Below are 19,586 nucleotides of genomic sequence, written 5' to 3'. Positions count from 1 at the left end.
AACATATGAGCTTATGTAGCATCAGCCAAAAAAAAAAAACGATTTCACATATCCATTCCCTCTAAAATTTTGTCCAGTTCTTCCTTCAATTTATTTAAGCTATCAACAACAGATGGAAGTTTGTTCCAGCAATCAACTACCCAATGGTAAAGGTAAATTTCCGCACATCTATTTTATAACTGTCTTTCCTCGATTTGAATTTATGCTCCCGCAGGTTCGTAACCTGAGCAAGCAGAAGAATCCCATAAAATTTGAGCCTGCTCAACCAATTCAAGGCCTTATACACCTCCATGAGATCACCTCACAGGTGCCTAGTCTCCAGCCACTGCAATTTGCAGAACTTAAGCCTTTTAGGGGAAGAGCCTCCTACTTACACCGCCATGGCTGCAAGCTGCCAAGCTCAGCAGTGATCCCACCCCTTGATGGGGGGTCAGAAATGTACATCTTGTTCTGGTACACAGGTAAAGTGTTAACACAATCCTACCTCAAGATGAGACTATCATTGATCCCACCCTGCATAGCAGGGTCAGCTAGATGGTCTGCAAGAGTAGCTCATGATGTCTTTTCAATGATATACAGGAATTTTTCTAGCAGGGATAAGGAGGTGATTATCCCCTTGTATAAGGCAGTGGTCAGGCCACACCTTGAGTATTGTATACAGGTCTGGAGGCCTCATTTTAAGAAGGATGTAGAGCTGTTGGAACAAGTACAGAGAAGACCAACAAGATTAGTGAATGGAACAAAGGGTTGCTCTTACAAAGAAAGGCTTAAGTTTTGCAGATTACAGTGTCTGGAGACTAGGCACCTGCAAGGTGATATGATTAAGGTATATAAAGCTTTGAATAGTTTGAGCATGCTCAATGCTGATGGGATTCTTCCTCTTGCTCAGAATAATCAACTGAGAGGCCATAAACTCAAATTGAGGAAAAACAGTTGTAGGATAGATGTGCGAAAGTTTGCCTTTAGCCAGTGGGTAGTTGATTGGTGGACCAGACTTCCATCTTTTGTTGTGGAAACTGATAGCCTAAATAAATTTAATGCTGAGCTGGACAGGTCTTTGGAAAGAACGGAGGGGTGAAATGGGAGCGGGTTTGGTTTTTTTTTTTTTTTTTTTTCGCTGATGCTGCATAAGCTTGCTTTCTTGCATCGTATGCCTCTACTAATGCTAATGCTTTCTTGGTAAGACAGCCCGTTCGTTCCCCTTACCAATCTTGTTGCCTTTCTCTGTACTCACTCAAGCAACTCTACATCCTTCCTAAAATGAGGCCTCCATACCTGTACACAGTACTCATGGCATGGCCTGACCATTGCCTTATACAAAGGGATAATCACCTGCTTTTCCCTACTAGCAAAATTCCTGTATATCATTAACAGTACTCTCATGGCCTGCTCTGGCAGCCTGTCTGCACTGCTCATAAAACTTCATGTTGTTGTTGTTATTTTGGTTTTTAGGAGCATTAGCAACTAAGGCCATATTGCTCCGGGATATGCGGTGGTCATTCCCTGACCTTTCCGCATCCTCCGTATTTGGTGGTGACAGGCTTGAAGCGAGTGCTACACACTGCTGCTCCTTCCCACCTGGCTACGGAGGCGCCAAAACTTCATGTCTAACTGCACAATAATATTACTCCCAGGTCTTTTTCATTTTCTACCACTCTAAGTGTAGTACCACACAGTTGGAACATTTCTTTGAGCTTACTTCAACCCATATGCAGTACTTTGCATTTATCAATGTTAAACTTCATTGCCACTTCTCAGCCCATCTGCCCAATTTTTCTAGATTCTGTTAAATTAGCACATTGTGCATTATAGCCACAGTTGCTGATGCACCAACAAACCCAACAACAGTAGCACACTGCCATTACTTCATTAACAACCCTGCCAACCGTTGTTTCATTTACATACTTAGACATTAAGCCTGATATAACTTCAATATCATTGATAAATATACAAAACAACAGTGGGCCCAACACCGAACCCTGGGGGACTCCATGAAGAGCATTGCCCATTGCTTACCACTCTCTATTGTCTCCCACTCAACCACTCTTTTATCCATTGTAGCAACTTTCCCTTAATAGCATACTGCTCCAATTTTTATAGTAGTCTTCCATGTGCAACAGTATCAAAATCTTTCCTGAAATCTAAATATATGATATCAAAATTATTTTTTGCATCCAGTTCCTTTGTTTGTGCCGGCCGGGCTAGCCGGGTGGGTAAAGTGCCTGCCTAGCAACCCAAAGGTCGCGGGTTCGAATCCCACCTCGGGCTTGGATCAAAGTACTGCAGAAACCTTGGGCGCTGCATTATGGCCACAGAAGCCGGCCGATGCGCCAACAACTACCAAAAAAAAAAAAAAAAAAGTTCCTTTGTAACCACATCATAGTATCCAATCAAATTTGTCAGACAAGATGTCCCCTTAACAAACCCATGCTGTGTCTGAATTATTAATGCTGTCTTGTCTAGATGATCCTCCAATGCTTTAACCAGTTACTCCATTTTTTTTTTCCTGGAACAGAAGTTAAACTAACAGGTCTGAAATTACTCATGTCATTCTTTGATCCCCCTTTGTGAATTGGGAATACTGCCACTCCCCAGCTTACATAAGGGTTGCATTCTGCTGAACTCTACATAACTCAGAATTATGCAGCACTCCCAACTATGTGCGCTGAATTTGATTGAAGCAAAAAAGAAATGTTCGTCAAACATGTAAATATAATTATTTATTCAATTTTTTTTTTTATCACATGCGCAGGAAAAATTATAAAATTACAAAAAGAGAGGAGACTAGCATAACGTCAGCAAGTTTTACCTTTTGAGCATCGGCGCCCAAATTAACTCTCCAGCTGATAAGCATGCCGCTGAGGAAGTTGAGGGCTGTGGAGATTTATAACGGTTTTTTTTTCAACACATCACAAAATTTCTCTGCAGCTGCAGAATCAGCACTGGCGACTTCACCGAATACTTTAATGTTTTGGAAACCAATGCAATGTTTGAACTTATTAAACCACCTGTTGCTTGCCACGAACTTGGCCTGGAGTTCGCTGTACTTATCCTTAATATCTGAAGGTAAATACTTCTTGCTTTTGTTTGAATGGCCATTGGACTCAGGGGCACTTGCTTCTGAATCTGATTTTCCATCCATATTATTAATAGCTTTTCCATCTTCAATATAGCACCTGAACATTGTTTTGTGATCACTATTGATCTTAAATGCATTGATCCTTTAAAATGTTCTTTTATTTGGGGACTGTCCCTTAAAATAATATTCACTGTTGAAGCAGTGAGACCTAATTCCGTGCAATAGATGACAAACTTTGTCCTACTTCGTACTTCTTAATTAATTATCTTCATTTCTAAATCAATTCTGTTTCGTTTCCTAGCACTGACAGCACTTGCACTTTCCATTGGTCCTTTTCCCTTCAACATTGTAATAAGTAAACAGGAATGAAGAGAAGATTCTGAAAATTTATTTATGTTTTTTATATCACTCACTGGCTACAATAGTGGCACAACTAAAAATTCTTAATTTTTGAGTTGATACAACTAATGAATTTGGGATAGTGGACTCTAATTTTATGCAATTAACAGTACAAAGTGAGTTCAATATCTCCTCGCTGATTGGCACAAGTATCATTATGTCATTTTAGTTTTTACTGCATTGAGAAGCGTCAACAGTGACACTTCTTCAATGTGCCCCGACCATGGGATGGAATGGAGCACGGTCTGTGTGCAAAAATGACCCTTTTTGAGTTGTGCCAGTTGCAGTGTAATACTGCAGAACTTTCTTGGTTATAATATCAGTTGGCATTATTTTAATTGATCCATTATTGTACTCAAAATAGTTTACATTGTTTTATGCCACTTAGTGTTTTTATTTTCTTGTAGTAGTTTATCATTGATAAACTACTACAAGATCCTGTAGTAGTTTATCATTGATAAACTACTACAGGATCTTGCCTACTAAAATATTTAGAAGAGAAAGCAGCTTCTTGCCAATCTGACGATCTTGAAAATACCTTTATTCAGACAACTGTGGAGGACAACAGACGAACAAATTTATTATAACAGCCTATTTGTATGCTGTGTGAACTTTCAAATCAAAACCATTACACACAAATTTCTTGTTGTAGGTCATACACAACGAGGGTAACTGCGCACACTCATTAATATAGAAAAATATTAAAAGATCGCTAAAGTCTGATCCTGTATTCATTAGCATTAGTAGAGGCATATGGAAGAAATCAAGCTTATGCAGCATCAGCCAGAAAAAAAAAAAAAAACCACTCCCATTCCACACATCCGTTCATTCCAAATACCTGTCCAGCTCAGCCTTAAATTTATTTAGGCTATCAACTTCCACAACAAAGGACAGAAGTCTGTTTCACCAACCAACTACCTGCTGGCTAAAGGCAAACTTCCGCACATCTGTCTTTCCTCAATTTGAATTTATGCCCTCTCAGGTGATTATTCTGAGCAAGAGGAAGAATCCCATCAGCATTGAGGTGTATAAAACCATTCAAGGCTTTATACACCTCAATCGAATAACCTCGCAGGTGCCTAGTCTCCAGACACTGTAATTGCAAAATTTAAGCCTTTCTTCGTAAGAGGAACCCTTTGTTCCATTCACTAATCTTGTTGCCCTTCTCTGTGCTCATTCCAACAGCTCTACATCCTTCTTAAAATGAGGCCTCAAGACCTGTATACAGTACTCAAGGTGTGGCCTGACCATTGCCTTATACAAGGGGATATCACCTCCTTATCCCTCACAATATGTTACATTAGCTAGAACTGCCAGAAAGGCAGGAAACCCTTTCAAGGTGGCAGAGATGAGTCATGACAATTTTTACAACCTGAAAGATTTTTCCCGACGCACTTCTATGAAATTTAATGAAAATACTGATGAAGTGAAGTTCAATGACACTGCTATCTTTGAAATAGAAAAGCAGAATTTAGACTCTTTCTTTTATAAAACATCATACAAACAGGATGATTATAAATCAGTTAATATTAAAGCTAGTAAAATAAGAAAACCTTTGGAGTCATTTGTAAACTGCAAATTGAAAAAGCCTACAAGAGTTACATTCCAATTTCGAAAAAGCAGCACAGTGACCTCTCCAATGTTTGTTGAACAATAACACAATTCCCAAATGTCACGTCGGTTTTTATAACAGTCTAAAAGTTAATTTACGGAGGACTAAATTCTTCCAAAATTTTGCTTGTTTGTACACCAATAATTTCGTACTAACTTCTTGTTCTTATTTATGCTTTACCACAAATATGTTATCAAAGATTAAAATGTAGTTTATATTCATACATGTTCCTGAGTTTATAAATATAAACAAAGTTCTTGTTTAATTTTTTTTTTTTTTTTTTGTTCTTCCTAAATTTTCAAAATTCTGGTTATGCATAAGGGAATGTTGATCAAGCCAGGCTAATTTTGAGTACCACTGGGTATGATGAGATGAATCAAAATATATTTGAAGAATCACATAATTTCTTCATTTCTAAAGAAACTAATTTTAAAAGCCGAATTTTTCTCATTGATTATCTCAGAATCATGATTTTTGAGTTATGCCAGTGAGTGATAGAATTGAAGATTTCAGTGAAGGGGAACTCGTTTCACCATAATGTAAAAACCCAAAGAATTTTAGTTATCAGTATTGTTTGTTATTTGGTTTTTAGGAGCATTAGCAACTAAGGCCATATTGTTCCGGGAATATGCGGTGGTCATTCCCTGACCTTTCCGCATCCTCTGTATTTGGTGGTCACGGGCTCGAACCCCAGTCTAATCAAGAAGCGTGTGCTACGCACTGCTGCTCCTGCCCACGGAGGCGCCTTATCAGTATTATTGCAAATGCAATAAAATCGAGTTTACTACTCATTCATAATAGACTGTGCTAACAGAAAAGCCCAATAAACCGGAAAGTGTGAATTGTTTTTATTGTTTTATGGTAGTGCCCTCCAGAAATGTGTTTTAGAAAAATATCACAAAGGCATTCAAAATTGATTCTTATAACGGAACATGATAACAATAAAAATGTAGTACAATTTCCATTATAAAAATGATCTTTTAGACAGATAAATAGCTTAATTATATAGTGAAAATTTCAACTTCCGTTTTCAATTTCAATTTCAACGAATTACCAAAAAAAAAAAACAGTGTGTTATTGGGTTCACATTGCGATATTTTCACAATACCTCCATTTATTCCTACAGGATGCAAAATATGCTTCCACGATTTTTTTAAGTTTGCACCGGCCGGCAAAACTTATGTTAAGTTGGGGAGCGCCTGTACATTTGCACATCTCCAGTCTTTGGGAACTTCCTGGGTCCAAGGATGCTCTCGTAATTATGGATAAGGGTTTGCTTACTTCCTTTGCTGCCTCCTTTAATATAACTGGATAGATCCCATCTACCTCAAGTACCTTTATTAGATTTAACTTCAACAATTTCTCCTCCACTTTGTTCTTAGTTATTACCAAATCATTAAGCTTCCTATTAGAGTTTAATAAAGCTTCTTCTGTACATTCACACATGAGGAATTCTCCACTAAAGAATTCTTCATGTGTGTGAATGTAGATGTAAAAATACTCATTCAGTTTGTCAGCTATCTGAGCAGTATCACCAAGTGGTGCCTAGTCTCCAGATGCTGAAATTTGCAGAACTGAAGGCTTTCTAAGTAAGAGCACCCTTTTGTTTGCCTCACCAATCTGGTTACCCATTCCAGCAGATCTACATCTTTCCTAAAGTGAAGCCTCCAGACCAGGCTTCATTTTAGGAAAGTGACCTACTCAAGATGCGACCTAACAATGGCCTTGTACAAAGGGATGATTACCTCCTTATCTCTGCTGAAATTTGCGGAACTGAAGCCTTTCTAAGTAAGAGCACCCTTTTGTTCGCTTCACCAATCTGGTTACCCATCTCTGTACCCATTCCAGCAGATCTACATCCCAGACCTGTATACAGTACACAAGATGTGGCATAACCATGGCCTTGTACAAAGGGATAATTACCTCTTTATCCCTGCTAGCAAAGTTTCTGTATATCATTGACAAAACCCCATGAGCTATCCTGACAGCAAGTCTACACTGCTCAGAGAATTTCATATCTGACTGCACAATTATCACCCAGATATTTTTCATTTTCCACTACCATGAGTGTAGTACCACTCAGAGTGGTAGTAGTAGTGCAAGATACCATATGGGTTAGATTACTCCAACCCATATATACGATATCTTGCAACTTCAACTGCCATTTCTCAGCCCATTGAACTAATTTTTGTAGATCTTGTTGCAGTAGCTAATCCTGACTACTGTCATTGCCAAACTTTGTATCATCTGCAAAATTAGACATTTAAGCCTGATATACCTTCATCAATATCAGTAATAAATATTGAAATCAATGATGGGCCCAGCACTGAACCCTGGGGACCTCCACAAAGAGCAGTCCCACTGATAACCACTCTGTCTTTTTGCACTTAACTATCCCTTTATCCATAGCAATAACTTGCCCTCATTGCCACATGGCTCCAGTTAGTACAGCAGTCTTTCGTGTGCAACAGCATCAAAAGCATTCCTGAAATCCAAGTATATGATAACAAAATTATTTTTTGCATCTAGTACCTTGGTCACTGCATCATAGCATCTAATTAGATTTATTCGACAAGACCACCCTTTAACAAATCCATACTGTGACTGCAGTGTAATTGCATTCCTGTCCAGATAGTCCTGCCTTATTTCCTTAACAAGTCACTCCATAATTTTACCTATAACAGATGTTACAGGTAAAATAATATACTCATGTCAACCTTTTGATCCCCTTTATGAATTGTGGATACATTCACACAACTCCAGTCCATAAGGACCTGTTCTAAATCCAAAGATGCTCCCAAAATTATGACAAAGGGTGTGCCTGAGGTGGATGGAATAGATTCCATCCACCTCAGGCACCTTTTTTATGTTTAGCTTCAACAATTTTTCTTCCACTTTTCCTTCAATTATCACAAATTTATTTAGTTCTTTGTAAGACTTTGATAAATTTCTGGCATCTCCTCATGTGTGAATGTAGATGCAAAATACCTATTCAATTTGTCATCAACATTTAACCCATTGACATCAGACTTCTTCCTTCTTCTGTCAATATAAGTAAAGAAGTCTTTGTGGCTTTTCTTGGCATTCTTTGCCAGAGACATCTCATAATTTAATTTATGTTGCCTAACCTCCTTTGTGACTTGATTACAGACTAATTTATATACACCAGAGGCTTCTGTATCATCTTTACTTACTTATATAAACTCTAAAAGGAAGGGGATGAATATAATTGGTCCACTTGATATCGATGGTTCAACTGCTGATGATCCTGCTCAGATAGCAAAAAAACTGAATAAGTATTTTGCATCTACATTCACACATGAGGAGTTAAGATTTGAAAATGCTAGAAGTTTATCAAATTGTAGTAGGGTGCTTAATGATTTTATAATAACTGAGAGCAAAGTGGAGGAGATATTGTTGAAGTTAAACATAAGAAAGGCACCTGGGGTGGATGGGATCTATCCAGTTATATTAAAGGAGGTGGCAAAGGAAGTAAGCAAACCCTTGGCCATAATTATGAGAGCATCCTTCGACTCAGGGGAGGTCCCCACGGACTGGAGTTGTGCAAATGTATCCCCAATTCACAAAGGGGGATCGAAGGGTGACACGAATAATTACAGACCAGTTAGTTTAACTTCTGTTCTGGGTAAAATAATGGAATCATGGTTAAAGATGTATTGCAGGATCATCTAGGCAAGACTGCAGCAATAATTCAGATACAGCATGGTTTTGTTAAGGGTTTGTAGTTTGTTTGTTGGTTTTTAGGAGCATTAGCAACTAAGGCCATATTGCTCCGGGGATATGCAGTGGTCATTCCCTGACCTGTCTGCATCCTCCGTATTTGGTGGGCACTGGCTCGAACCCCGGTCTAATCAAGAAGCGTTCTGCATTGCACTGCTGCTCCTGCCCACCTGGCTACAGAGCTGCCTTTGTTAAGGGAAAGTCTTGTCTGACAAATTTGATTGGATATTATGATGTGGTTACAAAGGAAGTGAATGCAAAAAATTTGATATCATATACTTGGATTTCAGGAAAGCTTTTGACACTGTTCTGCATGGAAGACTAATGTACAAATTGGGGCAGAATGGTATTAAGGGTAAGTTGCTACAATGGATAAAAGGATGGTTGAGTGGGAGAAGACAGAGGATGGTAATCAATGGGTGCTGCTCTTTGTGGACTAATGTTATTAGTGGAATCCCACAGGGTTCGGTCCACTGTTGTTTTGTATGTTTATCAATGATATTGATGAAGGTATATCCGGCTTAGTGTCGAAGTTTGCAGATGATACAAAGGTTGGCAGGGTTGTTAATGACAGTAATGGCAGTGTGCTACTGCAACAGGATCTAGATAATTTGGGCAGATGGGCTGAGAAATGGCAACAGAAGTTCAACATTGACAAATGCAAAGTACTGCATATGGGTAGAAGTAACCCCAGAGAAACGTACCAACTGTGTGGTACTACACTTAAGGTGGTAGAAAATGAAAAAGACCTGGGAATAATTGTGCAGTCAGATATGAAGTTTTATGAGCAATGCAAACAGGCTGCCAGGGCTGGTCATGGGGTTTTTTCAATGATATACAGGATTTTGCTAGCAGGGAAAAGGAAGTGATTGTCCCTCTGTATAAGGCAATGGTCAGGCCTGGAGGCCTCATTTTAGGAAGGATGTAGATTTGCTTGAGCGTGTACAGAGAAGGGCAACAAGAGTGGTGAGGGGAATGAAGGGATCCTCTTACCAAGAGAGGCTTAAGTTCTGCAAATTGCAGCAGCTGGAGACTAGACACCTGCAAGGTGATCTGATTGAGGTGTATAAGGCCTTGAATGGGTTGAGCATGCTGAATTCTGATGGGATTCTTCCACTTGTTCAGATTACGAACCTAAGGAGGCATAAATTCAAATTGAGGAAAGACACAGGCAGAATAGATGTGCAGATTTCTGCCTTTAGCCAGCGGGTCGTTAATTGCTGTAACAAACTTCCATTTGTAATTGTGGAAGTTGATAGGTTAAATAAATTTAAGGAGGAACTGGACAAACATTTAGAGGGAATTGTTTTGTTTTTTTTGGCTGATGCTGCATAAGCTCATACACTTGCTTTCTTGCATCACATGCCACTACTACCTCATAATTTGTATGCATCCCATGCACCTTTCTTCCTTGCCACATCTGTCAGATGTTCATCTGACATCCATTTAGGTCTAAAGCTTGAATAGTATTTCTTAATTGGTATGGAAAGCAATGTAGCTTCTATGATTGCTTCCCAATTAATATTTGCTGTTGGTAACATCATTAGTTGGGCCCACTGTATAAAATTAAAACTGTCTGAGACTACTGTAGTCACCCTTACAAAAGAAAAAGCCTTTCCCTTTACTCTTGACAGTAGTTATGTCTTTAATTAAATTCCACATTAGTACACTGTGATCAATGACACCCAGTAGAACACCCAGTAGATCTTTTACCTGCAGATTTTTAATGCATGAAGGATCACTGCTGAGCAGACCGGGCTAGCTGGTTGGGTAAAGTGCCTGCCTGGCAACCCAAAGGTCACGGGTTCGAATCCTGCCTCAGGCTTGGAGCAGAGTAGAAAATGCAGAAACCTTGGGAGGTGCAATATGGCCACAGAAGCCAACAACTAAAAAAATGCGCCAACTAAAAAAAAAAAAAAAAAAAAAATCACTGCTCACAACCAGATCAAAAGTATTAGACCCTCTCTAACATGCTGCTTTAGAAAATAGCCATCCAAGAAGTCTACAAAAGACTTGCTAGCATATGAGTAACCAACACATGAATTCCAGTGAATGTCTGGAAAGTTTAAATCTCCCATTATAAGGCCTTCTGATTTACTGGCCCACTCTATTTCTCTCTATAGCTGTTTAGTATACTCATCACAGTCAATCGGCCTAAAATATACTCCTACTCTCAATTTTATTTTTCCAGTGCTTACATCACACCAAACTGACTCAACAATTGCAATTAAATCTAAGCAGTGTATTCAATCACCCATTTTGACTGAATGCACTGCTTAGGTGTAATATGCTCCTTAACTATGAGTATATCCCCTCCTGTCCTTCCTGACTTGTTGTTGTTATTTGGTTTTTAGGAGCATTAGCAACTAAGGCCATATTGCTCAGGGGATATGTGGTGGTCAATCCCTGACCTTTCCGCATCCTCTGTATTTGGTGGTCACGTGCCCACCTGGCTATGGAGGCGCCGTATACATTGTATCTCCATATTAAAATTCAGTATCACTTATGACTGAATAACACCATTTCTCTGCTATCCCTACAATGTCTGCATTTGATGACTTAATCAGTAATTCAAATTTATTTATAATGATCCTTATATTACTCTACAGCCAAGTATACATGCACATGTTCTTATTGTTAGTTACCCTAACAGAGGCACCCTATTTACTTGTTCCATGATGACTTACAGCAGGACCCGAAATTCTGAAACCTTGCTTTCCAGGCTGCTGCATTTTCCAATAGAAATAAGCAGCAGCATGGAAATTTTGCATTTTGCAAACACTTGCACAATGCTTGTAAAACCCTTGTTTATAAATACTGGCTTAGACAGTTACTAAAATGAAATGCTTAAAAAGCAAAGTTTATTTAAACATTTGAAATGTTAACGTACCCTTTGAGAAAAGGGTGTATTTTTCAGTATTAGATGTAGCAAATGATGCAAGAAAAGAAACCTATACAGCATCAGCCAAAAAAAAAACAAAAATTCCAACATCATCTGTTCATCCCCTCCAAAAGTTTATCTGGTCCATCCTTGATTCAAACTATGGATCTTCACAGCAACAGATGGAAGTGTGTTCCAACGATCAACTACCCATTGGCTTAAGTCAAACTTCCACATATATATCTTGCAACCATCCTTCCCCAATTTGAATTTATGCTCCCTCATATGTGTAATCTGAGCAAGAGGAAGAATACTCTGAGCACTGATATATATGTGGAATTATCTCAATCCATTCAAAGCCTTAAAAACCTCAATCAGATAATCTCACAGGAGCTGATGTTGTTGCAATTTGCAGAATTGAAGTCTTGGTAAGAGCATCCCCCTCATTGCTCTTCTCTGTATCCATTCCAGCAGACCTATATTCTTCCTAAATTGAGGTCCTCCCAACCTGTTTGCAGTACTCAAGATGTGGTCTAACCACTGCCTTATACAAAGGGATAATCACTTCCCTATCCTTGCCGGAAAAATTCCTGTATATCATTCACAAAACTCCATGAGCTGTCCTGGCAGCTTGTCTGCATTGCTCGGAGAACTTCACCAGTTCAAAAAAGTTGATGAAGTTAAAGCTCTTTCTACTCCTTATCTCATAAATATTATCTCACACCTTACTGTCGACCTTTAAAAGCCAACTGTTATGGCACCTGATTTTAAGTTTTCACAGTTTTAATTTCACTAGCACTGAAGAACTAAAAAAAAAAAATTGTCCAACTTGTGCTGAAAATTGAGGTAAAATGTCTTCACACAAGTGTCTGAACAATCAACTTATTTTATTATATTTGTGGAAGTTAAGTAGTCCTCAAGCAAAGGCAAGATATTACAAAATATTGAAAATGGTAAAAATAAGACTATTGCAATTCCCATGATTTGGTGGGAGCCTTCAAACCACTGTGATGACTGTTACTTTTGCTTAGTTAATGTAGAAGAATATAATACAAAGAATAAGAAGGGTATTGTTTATCCTAATATTCCATCTACCATTAGACCAGTCCCATATGGAGATAACCTGTGAATTCTATGCCTTTCACTTATATCAGAGAATGTAGCAGCAAGAGAGTGCTGAAGATGAAAGTGAAGTCTATATGCCTGCAGACATTGAGTCCAGCCCCCAACTTTCACAACGTGAACTCAATGATCTAATAAGAGATTTCTTTTATTAACCAAAGGAATCTGCAGAGCTCCTTGGTTCTAGTCAAACACTTCTAGAACGTGGGAAATTTTTCTCACGGTACAGACACAGAGTGATAATTAGTCCCCCATTTTTCTGAGGACAATTTTATGGTTTTTTTGCAGTAATGTAAATGACTTAATTAACTATTTAAAAATTAGTTACAATTCCACACAGTAGAGATTTTTTATTTATTCATTTCTGAGAGGAGTCTCAGAAGTGTGTTGCTCCAACAATGGAAATAACTATGGATCAATTCCAGTAGCTCACTCTATGCATTTGAAAGAAGCATATGAAAACTTGAAGTTGTTAACAAATATTAAGTATGAGGAACATGGTTGGTTGATCTGTGCTGTCTTTAAATTGACAGGCATATTACATGGACAGCAATCTGGCTGCACAAAAATGCCTTGCTTTTGTATGGGTGGGACAGTTGGGCAAGGAGTAAGCTGGAATGTCAAGGTCTGGCCAAAGTGGAGGAGTTTGTTGCCTGGATCAAAGAATATAGTTCATAAACTCCAAAACTGTCCTCTTTCCACCCTTGCACATCAAACTGGGTTTGATGAAACAGTTTTTGAAAGCTTTAACTCAGGTAGGTCCTTGCTACCTTTCTACTAAATTTCCATCGATCATTCAAGAAAGCTAAAACAAGGTATAATAGAATTGATGAGAGGTCAGTGAGATTAGCCTTACACAGAGTAAATGTCAATTGAAAAGTTGAACACCATTTTGTTCTTTGGTTTGCTCTTAGCATTGTTGAACCTCAATTTTGTTGAACCGAGATTTTTAGAGAATTGTGAATAAAAGAGAAAAACATGCATGGATTAGTTTCAAGTCTGTTATCAAAAACTTCTTAGGGAACAACAAGGGTCTAGTTGAAAATATGTTGGCCAACTTCAATAAGCTGGGCAGCAACATGAATGTCAAGGAACATTTTTTAGACTTCCACATTGACTACTTCCCAGAAAATCTAGGAAGTATTAGTGAAGAACAGGGTGAGCGGTTACCCCAAGACACTAAAGACATCGAGATGAGATACCAAGGGAGGTGGAATGTCAACATAATGGTTGCCAAAGAGGAACTGTAAAGTAGAAGGATATACAAGAAAATTAAAGAAATGAAAATTTGACACACCGTAGATCAGTTTTTAAAATGAGAGGCCAGTATTTAGTAGACTTTTTTAATAGTGTTTTCAACATGTATTTGAATATAAAAGTAGAATTTTGTTATAATTTCAGTGAACGAATTCTATCAAAATTAGTAATCACTTATGGGAACTTTCTATGCCATATTTTAGCATTCATTTAGAAGTGAGTTTAAAGACAGGATGCAGGAGGGAATACATCTTCATAGTATGGTGATGCAGAGACAATAAGTGTTTTCAGTTCTATGCAGGGAAAATCAAAGCCACCACTTTTGTCTATAGAACACCAACAGATATAGGAAAGTTACTACACTTCACCCTGAACCAATAGTGCACCCAAAAATGTTGTCTGGGGAAGGGGGGGCACAGAGAAATTGTACATTACACATCAGTAGCTTTAACACATGACAGTACAATTATATAATGTAAAATTAAATAAAATATTCTTGTGGGAGTTCTAGCCCACCTCCCATGCCTTGAAGCATGCAGAAATAATAAAGGAACTCATGTAAGGTCATTCCACACGTGCAGCTCACAAACTATTGGATCTGGAACTAGCCACTACAACACAAATACTGCTCTAGTATAGTTTTCTATACTACAGCAGTATTAACAGTTTTCTAAACAAAAACCTGCCACAAAATGGAAGAATCCCTTATCTGAACACACATACCTATCCATAGCCATCCAGGCTTCTAGAAAGTTCACTAACAGAATCTGCAAAAAAACATCTCAAAATTTACTTCAAGGGTAGACCTAAACTAAAAAATATCCTCCACCCCTATAGAAACCAAAGTAGCAGTTTATCAAATTATATGTGAATGCAATAGATCCTATAAAGAACAGACACACAGAAAATGAAGATGAGATTGGAGGAGCACACGTGCAAACCTAAACACAGGCACAACACAGGCAGCAGCAATGTGGCACAAATTCAGCAGTACCTAAAATCCTAGCAAAAGAAAATCATAATAAAAGTTTTAGAAGCATTTTTTTTTATACAAGGAAACACTTTTGATTTGAATCAGAAGAAGAATCACTGTTCCCCTCCTTCTAACTACACTGACTCATTAGCTAACATTCATTTTAGCAGCAGTATCAAAACCATAGTGACTTTGGACATTAGCCATACCAGATAAGTCTGACACAGTCAGTGGCACACACGAGATCAGTGTGGGGAAGCTAAATGAAGTCCATATAATAAGTAATCAGTAGCAGGGAATGTAAAGAATTGATGAGAGGTCAGTGAGATTAGCCTTACACAGAGTAAATGTCAATTGAAAAGTTGAACACCATTTTGTTCTTTGGTTTGCTCTTAGCATTGTCAGTGTACTGTGTTTTGTATATGATCTACAATATATGTAGGCGCCTCCGTAGCCAGGTGGGAAGGAGCAGCAGTGCGTAGCACATGCTTCTTGATTAGACCGGAGTTCGAGCCCATCACCACCAAATACGGAGGATGTGGAAAGGTCAGGGAATGACCACTGCATATCCCGGAGCAATATGGCCTTAGTTGCTAATGCTCCTAAAACCAAATAACAAACAACAACGATATATGTTATCCATTTTAACTGCATATTTCTTATTTCATTTTAAGTAAAGTTCAATTTTAATTTTGTTAACTTGAACATCCATTAAAGAAGACTCACAGAGGGATTGAAAAGTGCAGTTCCTCCTAATGCTTTCTATTTCTGAATTAAATATATACCACGTAATGTAAATCCTTTCAGCTTAAATATCTACATTAGAAATAAGCCTTTCAACAGCCACATTACCTATTTAATTATTCTTTACAGTAACACAAGTTTGTAGGGGGTGCTGCACAGATGAAATGTGTTTCATATGAATATTTTGTACTATTCCCCATCCACTCTAAATAGCTAGGCATATTACTGATTCCCTTACTAACAAAATCATTTTATACAATCATTACACTAAGAAAATAATTCAGTACTTACGGGTGCATGGCATAGACTTTGGATCTGTACTTGCTCTATAATAACCTAGGTCACACCGGCATTCACTTTCTGCAACTTCAAATGAAGAACTGTGTGATGGACACAAAATACAAGGATCGTCTCCAATGTGTGACTTAAAAGTACCTTCGGCACATCCTATATAAAATGATTTATTAAATACAAATAATCATTTCCTTCTTAAACAATTAGCTGAAATATGTTCAGGTTCACTTTAATCTAGACTATACAACCAAAAGTATTTGAACCCTCGCCCTCCACAAATACTATGTACTGCACGAGAAGTCTCCTATGCATTAATATCAACTTAGGCATACCAATAAAATTCTCTTGAGTCTGCACTGCATTAATATGTTAGAAGCATAGTATCAGTTACCAATGGATTGCAACCTGGACTTTCAACATGGGATGGTGATTGGGTGTCACATTGGTAACCTTTCTGTGCACATAACTTTGACTTGTCCGAACCCACTAAAATCCAAAGATGGAAGCCTGCAGCTGATACCTCATGAAAAAAAGCCTCACAAATTTGTGCAACACATTAAATAAACCATAAAGAAAGTAGTTTATGCCTCATGCATGTGACTTGTAGAAAACATCACGGAACAGGCCCGAGTGGCCATGGAAACATTCATCAGTCATCTGTAGGGAGCTGCACAGCATTTAGTCCATGGAACAGAAGCTGTGGATAGGCTCAATATCATAGACACCAATGCAAAATGGTATTTGGAGTGATGTCATGCCCAATGTTCATGGACTCTAGAACAGTGGAAGAAAATGGGATATAGTGAGGTATGGAGATTGCACAGAGTATGCTTCCTGTCAGACAGTATTGTCTCAGCCATGAAATTTGGTAGGTTAAGAACAGTCAGATGGTATTCAGCTGTTTTACTGGTAGTGCCTGAAAATGCAAAGTCCTTAATCTATGTGGACATTTTTAGACAATTATGCACTATCCATACTATGGCAGTAGTATAGAGATGAGCCCTGATAGTATCAGCATTGACAATGCATCATACAACAAGGGTCATACAGAAATGGTTTGTGGGCAATTATATAAATTAAAAGTTGGAATGGCTGACTCAGAACTCTGACTTCAATCCCCATCAAATACCTGTGGGAAGAACGGGAGCCGGGTTATGCTGTGTCTAAATCTGGCAGCTGCTTTGCAGGAGAAAGGGGCAAATTCCAGCCAACAACTATTGAAGTTGGTAGAGAGTATATTCAGGAGTACTGACAATTGTAATACAGGCCAAAGGTGGTCCTATTGAACCACCTTTCTGTGCACATAACTTTGACTTGTCTGAACCCACTAAAATCCAAAGATGGAAGCCTGCAGCTGATACCTCATGAAAAAAAGCCTCACAAATTTGTTGAACAAAAGCCGAAAATTAGGGTTCAATTTGAAAGTGTCTGCAATTCTGCCCAGACACGATAGAAGGGAGTATATGATGAGAGCCTTGTCAATCAATTTGGCCCTGGAAAGAATCTGCCAGGCTCAAGGGGTAGAATTTTTTTTAGCCTGGACTCTACTTGTTAACAGGAGAGACTGCTTCTATAGGGATGGGATACACTTAAATAGAAAGGATGCAAGAATATTTGCTGATGCTATCAAGGCAGTGTTAGGTGGGTCGGAAAACCGATAGCTTGGGGGGATACAAGGACTAATAGTTTAACAGTAGCCATAGGCAAAGGTGAAGGTGATTCTTGCACAACTTCTATTAGAATAAGTAGCAACCTGGAGCGTGGGGGTTTCAGGGACGGATGGCAGTCATCCTGAAATAGGTGGATATATGGGATGTGTTAGGGTAACTAGGAATAGGAGTATGTATGCTTGCATGTATACCAATGCTAGAAGTATAGTAAATAAATTTGATGAATTTGAAGTGTTGGTCAAGACATCAAAGGTGGATATTGTTGGGATAGCAGAGACCTGGTGTCACACAGATATAAGGAATGCTGAACTGGAATTTGGGGAGTACAATGTGTACAGAAAGGATAGACAGGATAGAAAGGGAGGAGGTGTTATGCTGTTAATTAAGAAAAACATAAAATCAAAAGAAGTGAATCCAGTTGATATAGATGAACAGTGCACTGTTGAGTCAGTTTGGTGTGACATAAGCACTGCGAAAGCAAAAATAAGAGTAGGAGTGTGTTATAGGCCTAATGACTCGAATGAGTACAATGAACAATTGTACAGAGAAATAGAGTGGGCTAGTAAATCGGAATGTCTTATAATGGGGGATTTTAACTTCCCAGATATCGACTGGAACTTGTGGGTTGGTCACTCACACACTAGTCAGACTTTTGTGGATTTATTGGATGATTGTTTTCTGCAGCAGCATGTTCGAGAGGCAACCAGAAAAAGTAATACTCTTGATCTGGTTATCAGCAGTGATCATTCGTGTATTAAGAATTTGTAGATAAAGGAACCACTAGGTGGCAGTGATCACAGTGTACTGATGTGGGATTTACTTAAAGATTTAATTACCATCAGGGGTAAAGGAAAGGGTTTTTGCTTCCGTAAAGGTGAGTACAGTGGTCTCCGACAGTTTTTAAATTCTGTACAGTGGGATCAACTGACAATGTTACCAACAGTAAATTCTAAGTGGGAAGCATTCAAGGAATTAATTGTGGATGCTACTAAAAGTTTCATGCCTATTAAGAAATATTGTACAAGGTTTAGGCCTAAATGGTTATCTAATGAACTAATGAGACTCGTAACAGAGAAGAAAAATGCATGGGATGCATATAAATGTTCGAGCGACTCAGAAGCCTATGGCAGATATAAGCTAGTCTGTAATCAGGTCACAAAGGAGGTTAGGCAGGCGAAGGCAGATTACAAGAAATCCTTGGCAAAAGATGCTAAGAAAAACAGCAAGGATTTCTTTACTTATATAAACTCTAAAAGGAAGGGGATGAATCTGATTGGTCCACTTGACATCAATGGTACGAGTGTTGATGATCCTGCTCAGATAGAAAACAAACTGAATGAGTATTTTGCATCTACATTCACACATGAGGAATTATTAAGGTTTGAAAATGACAGAAGGTTATCAAATTGTAGCAGTATACGTAATGATTTTGTAATAACTGAAAGCAAAGTGGAGGATGTTTGTTTTGGTTTTTAGGAGCATTAGCAGCTTAGGCCATATTGCTCCGGGACATGCGGTGGCCATTTCCTAACCTTTCCGCATCATCCGTATTTGGTGGTGACGGGCTCGAACCCCGGTCTAATCAAGAAGCGTGTGCTACGCACTGCTGCTCCTTCCCACCTGGCTACGGAGGTGCCTGCAAAGTGGAGGAGAAATTGCTGAAGTTAAACATAAGAAAAGCACCTGGGGTGGATAGGATCTATCCAGTTATATTAAAGGAGGTGGCAAAGCAACTAAGCAAACCCTTAGCCATAATTATGAGAGCATCTTTGGACTCAGGGGAGGTTCCCACGGACTGGAGATGTGCAAATGTA

The 19,586-nt window shown here is 38.6% G+C and overlaps 1 protein-coding gene across 2 annotated transcripts in view; it reads right to left on the bottom strand.

Moving 5' to 3' along the window:
* Window positions 1–19,586, bottom strand: part of LOC150079203 (ephrin type-B receptor 1-B-like) — a 452,380-nt gene that overhangs the window by 219,323 nt on the left and 213,471 nt on the right. For both annotated transcript variants that reach the window (XM_090383683.1, XM_090383684.1), the window contains exon 4: window positions 16,100–16,255. In XM_090383683.1, the coding sequence (XP_090239809.1) occupies window positions 16,100–16,255 (156 nt within the window). The remainder of the gene's footprint in view (window positions 1–16,099; window positions 16,256–19,586) is intronic.

Source organism: Mastigoproctus giganteus, chromosome 10, assembly GCF_048544385.1.
Source record: "Mastigoproctus giganteus isolate SK-2022 chromosome 10, ASM4854438v1, whole genome shotgun sequence".
NCBI classification, from domain to species: domain Eukaryota; kingdom Metazoa; phylum Arthropoda; class Arachnida; order Uropygi; family Thelyphonidae; genus Mastigoproctus; species Mastigoproctus giganteus.
Note: the sequence above shows the minus strand (reverse complement) of the source record. Positions and strands in the feature narration are given on the sequence as shown.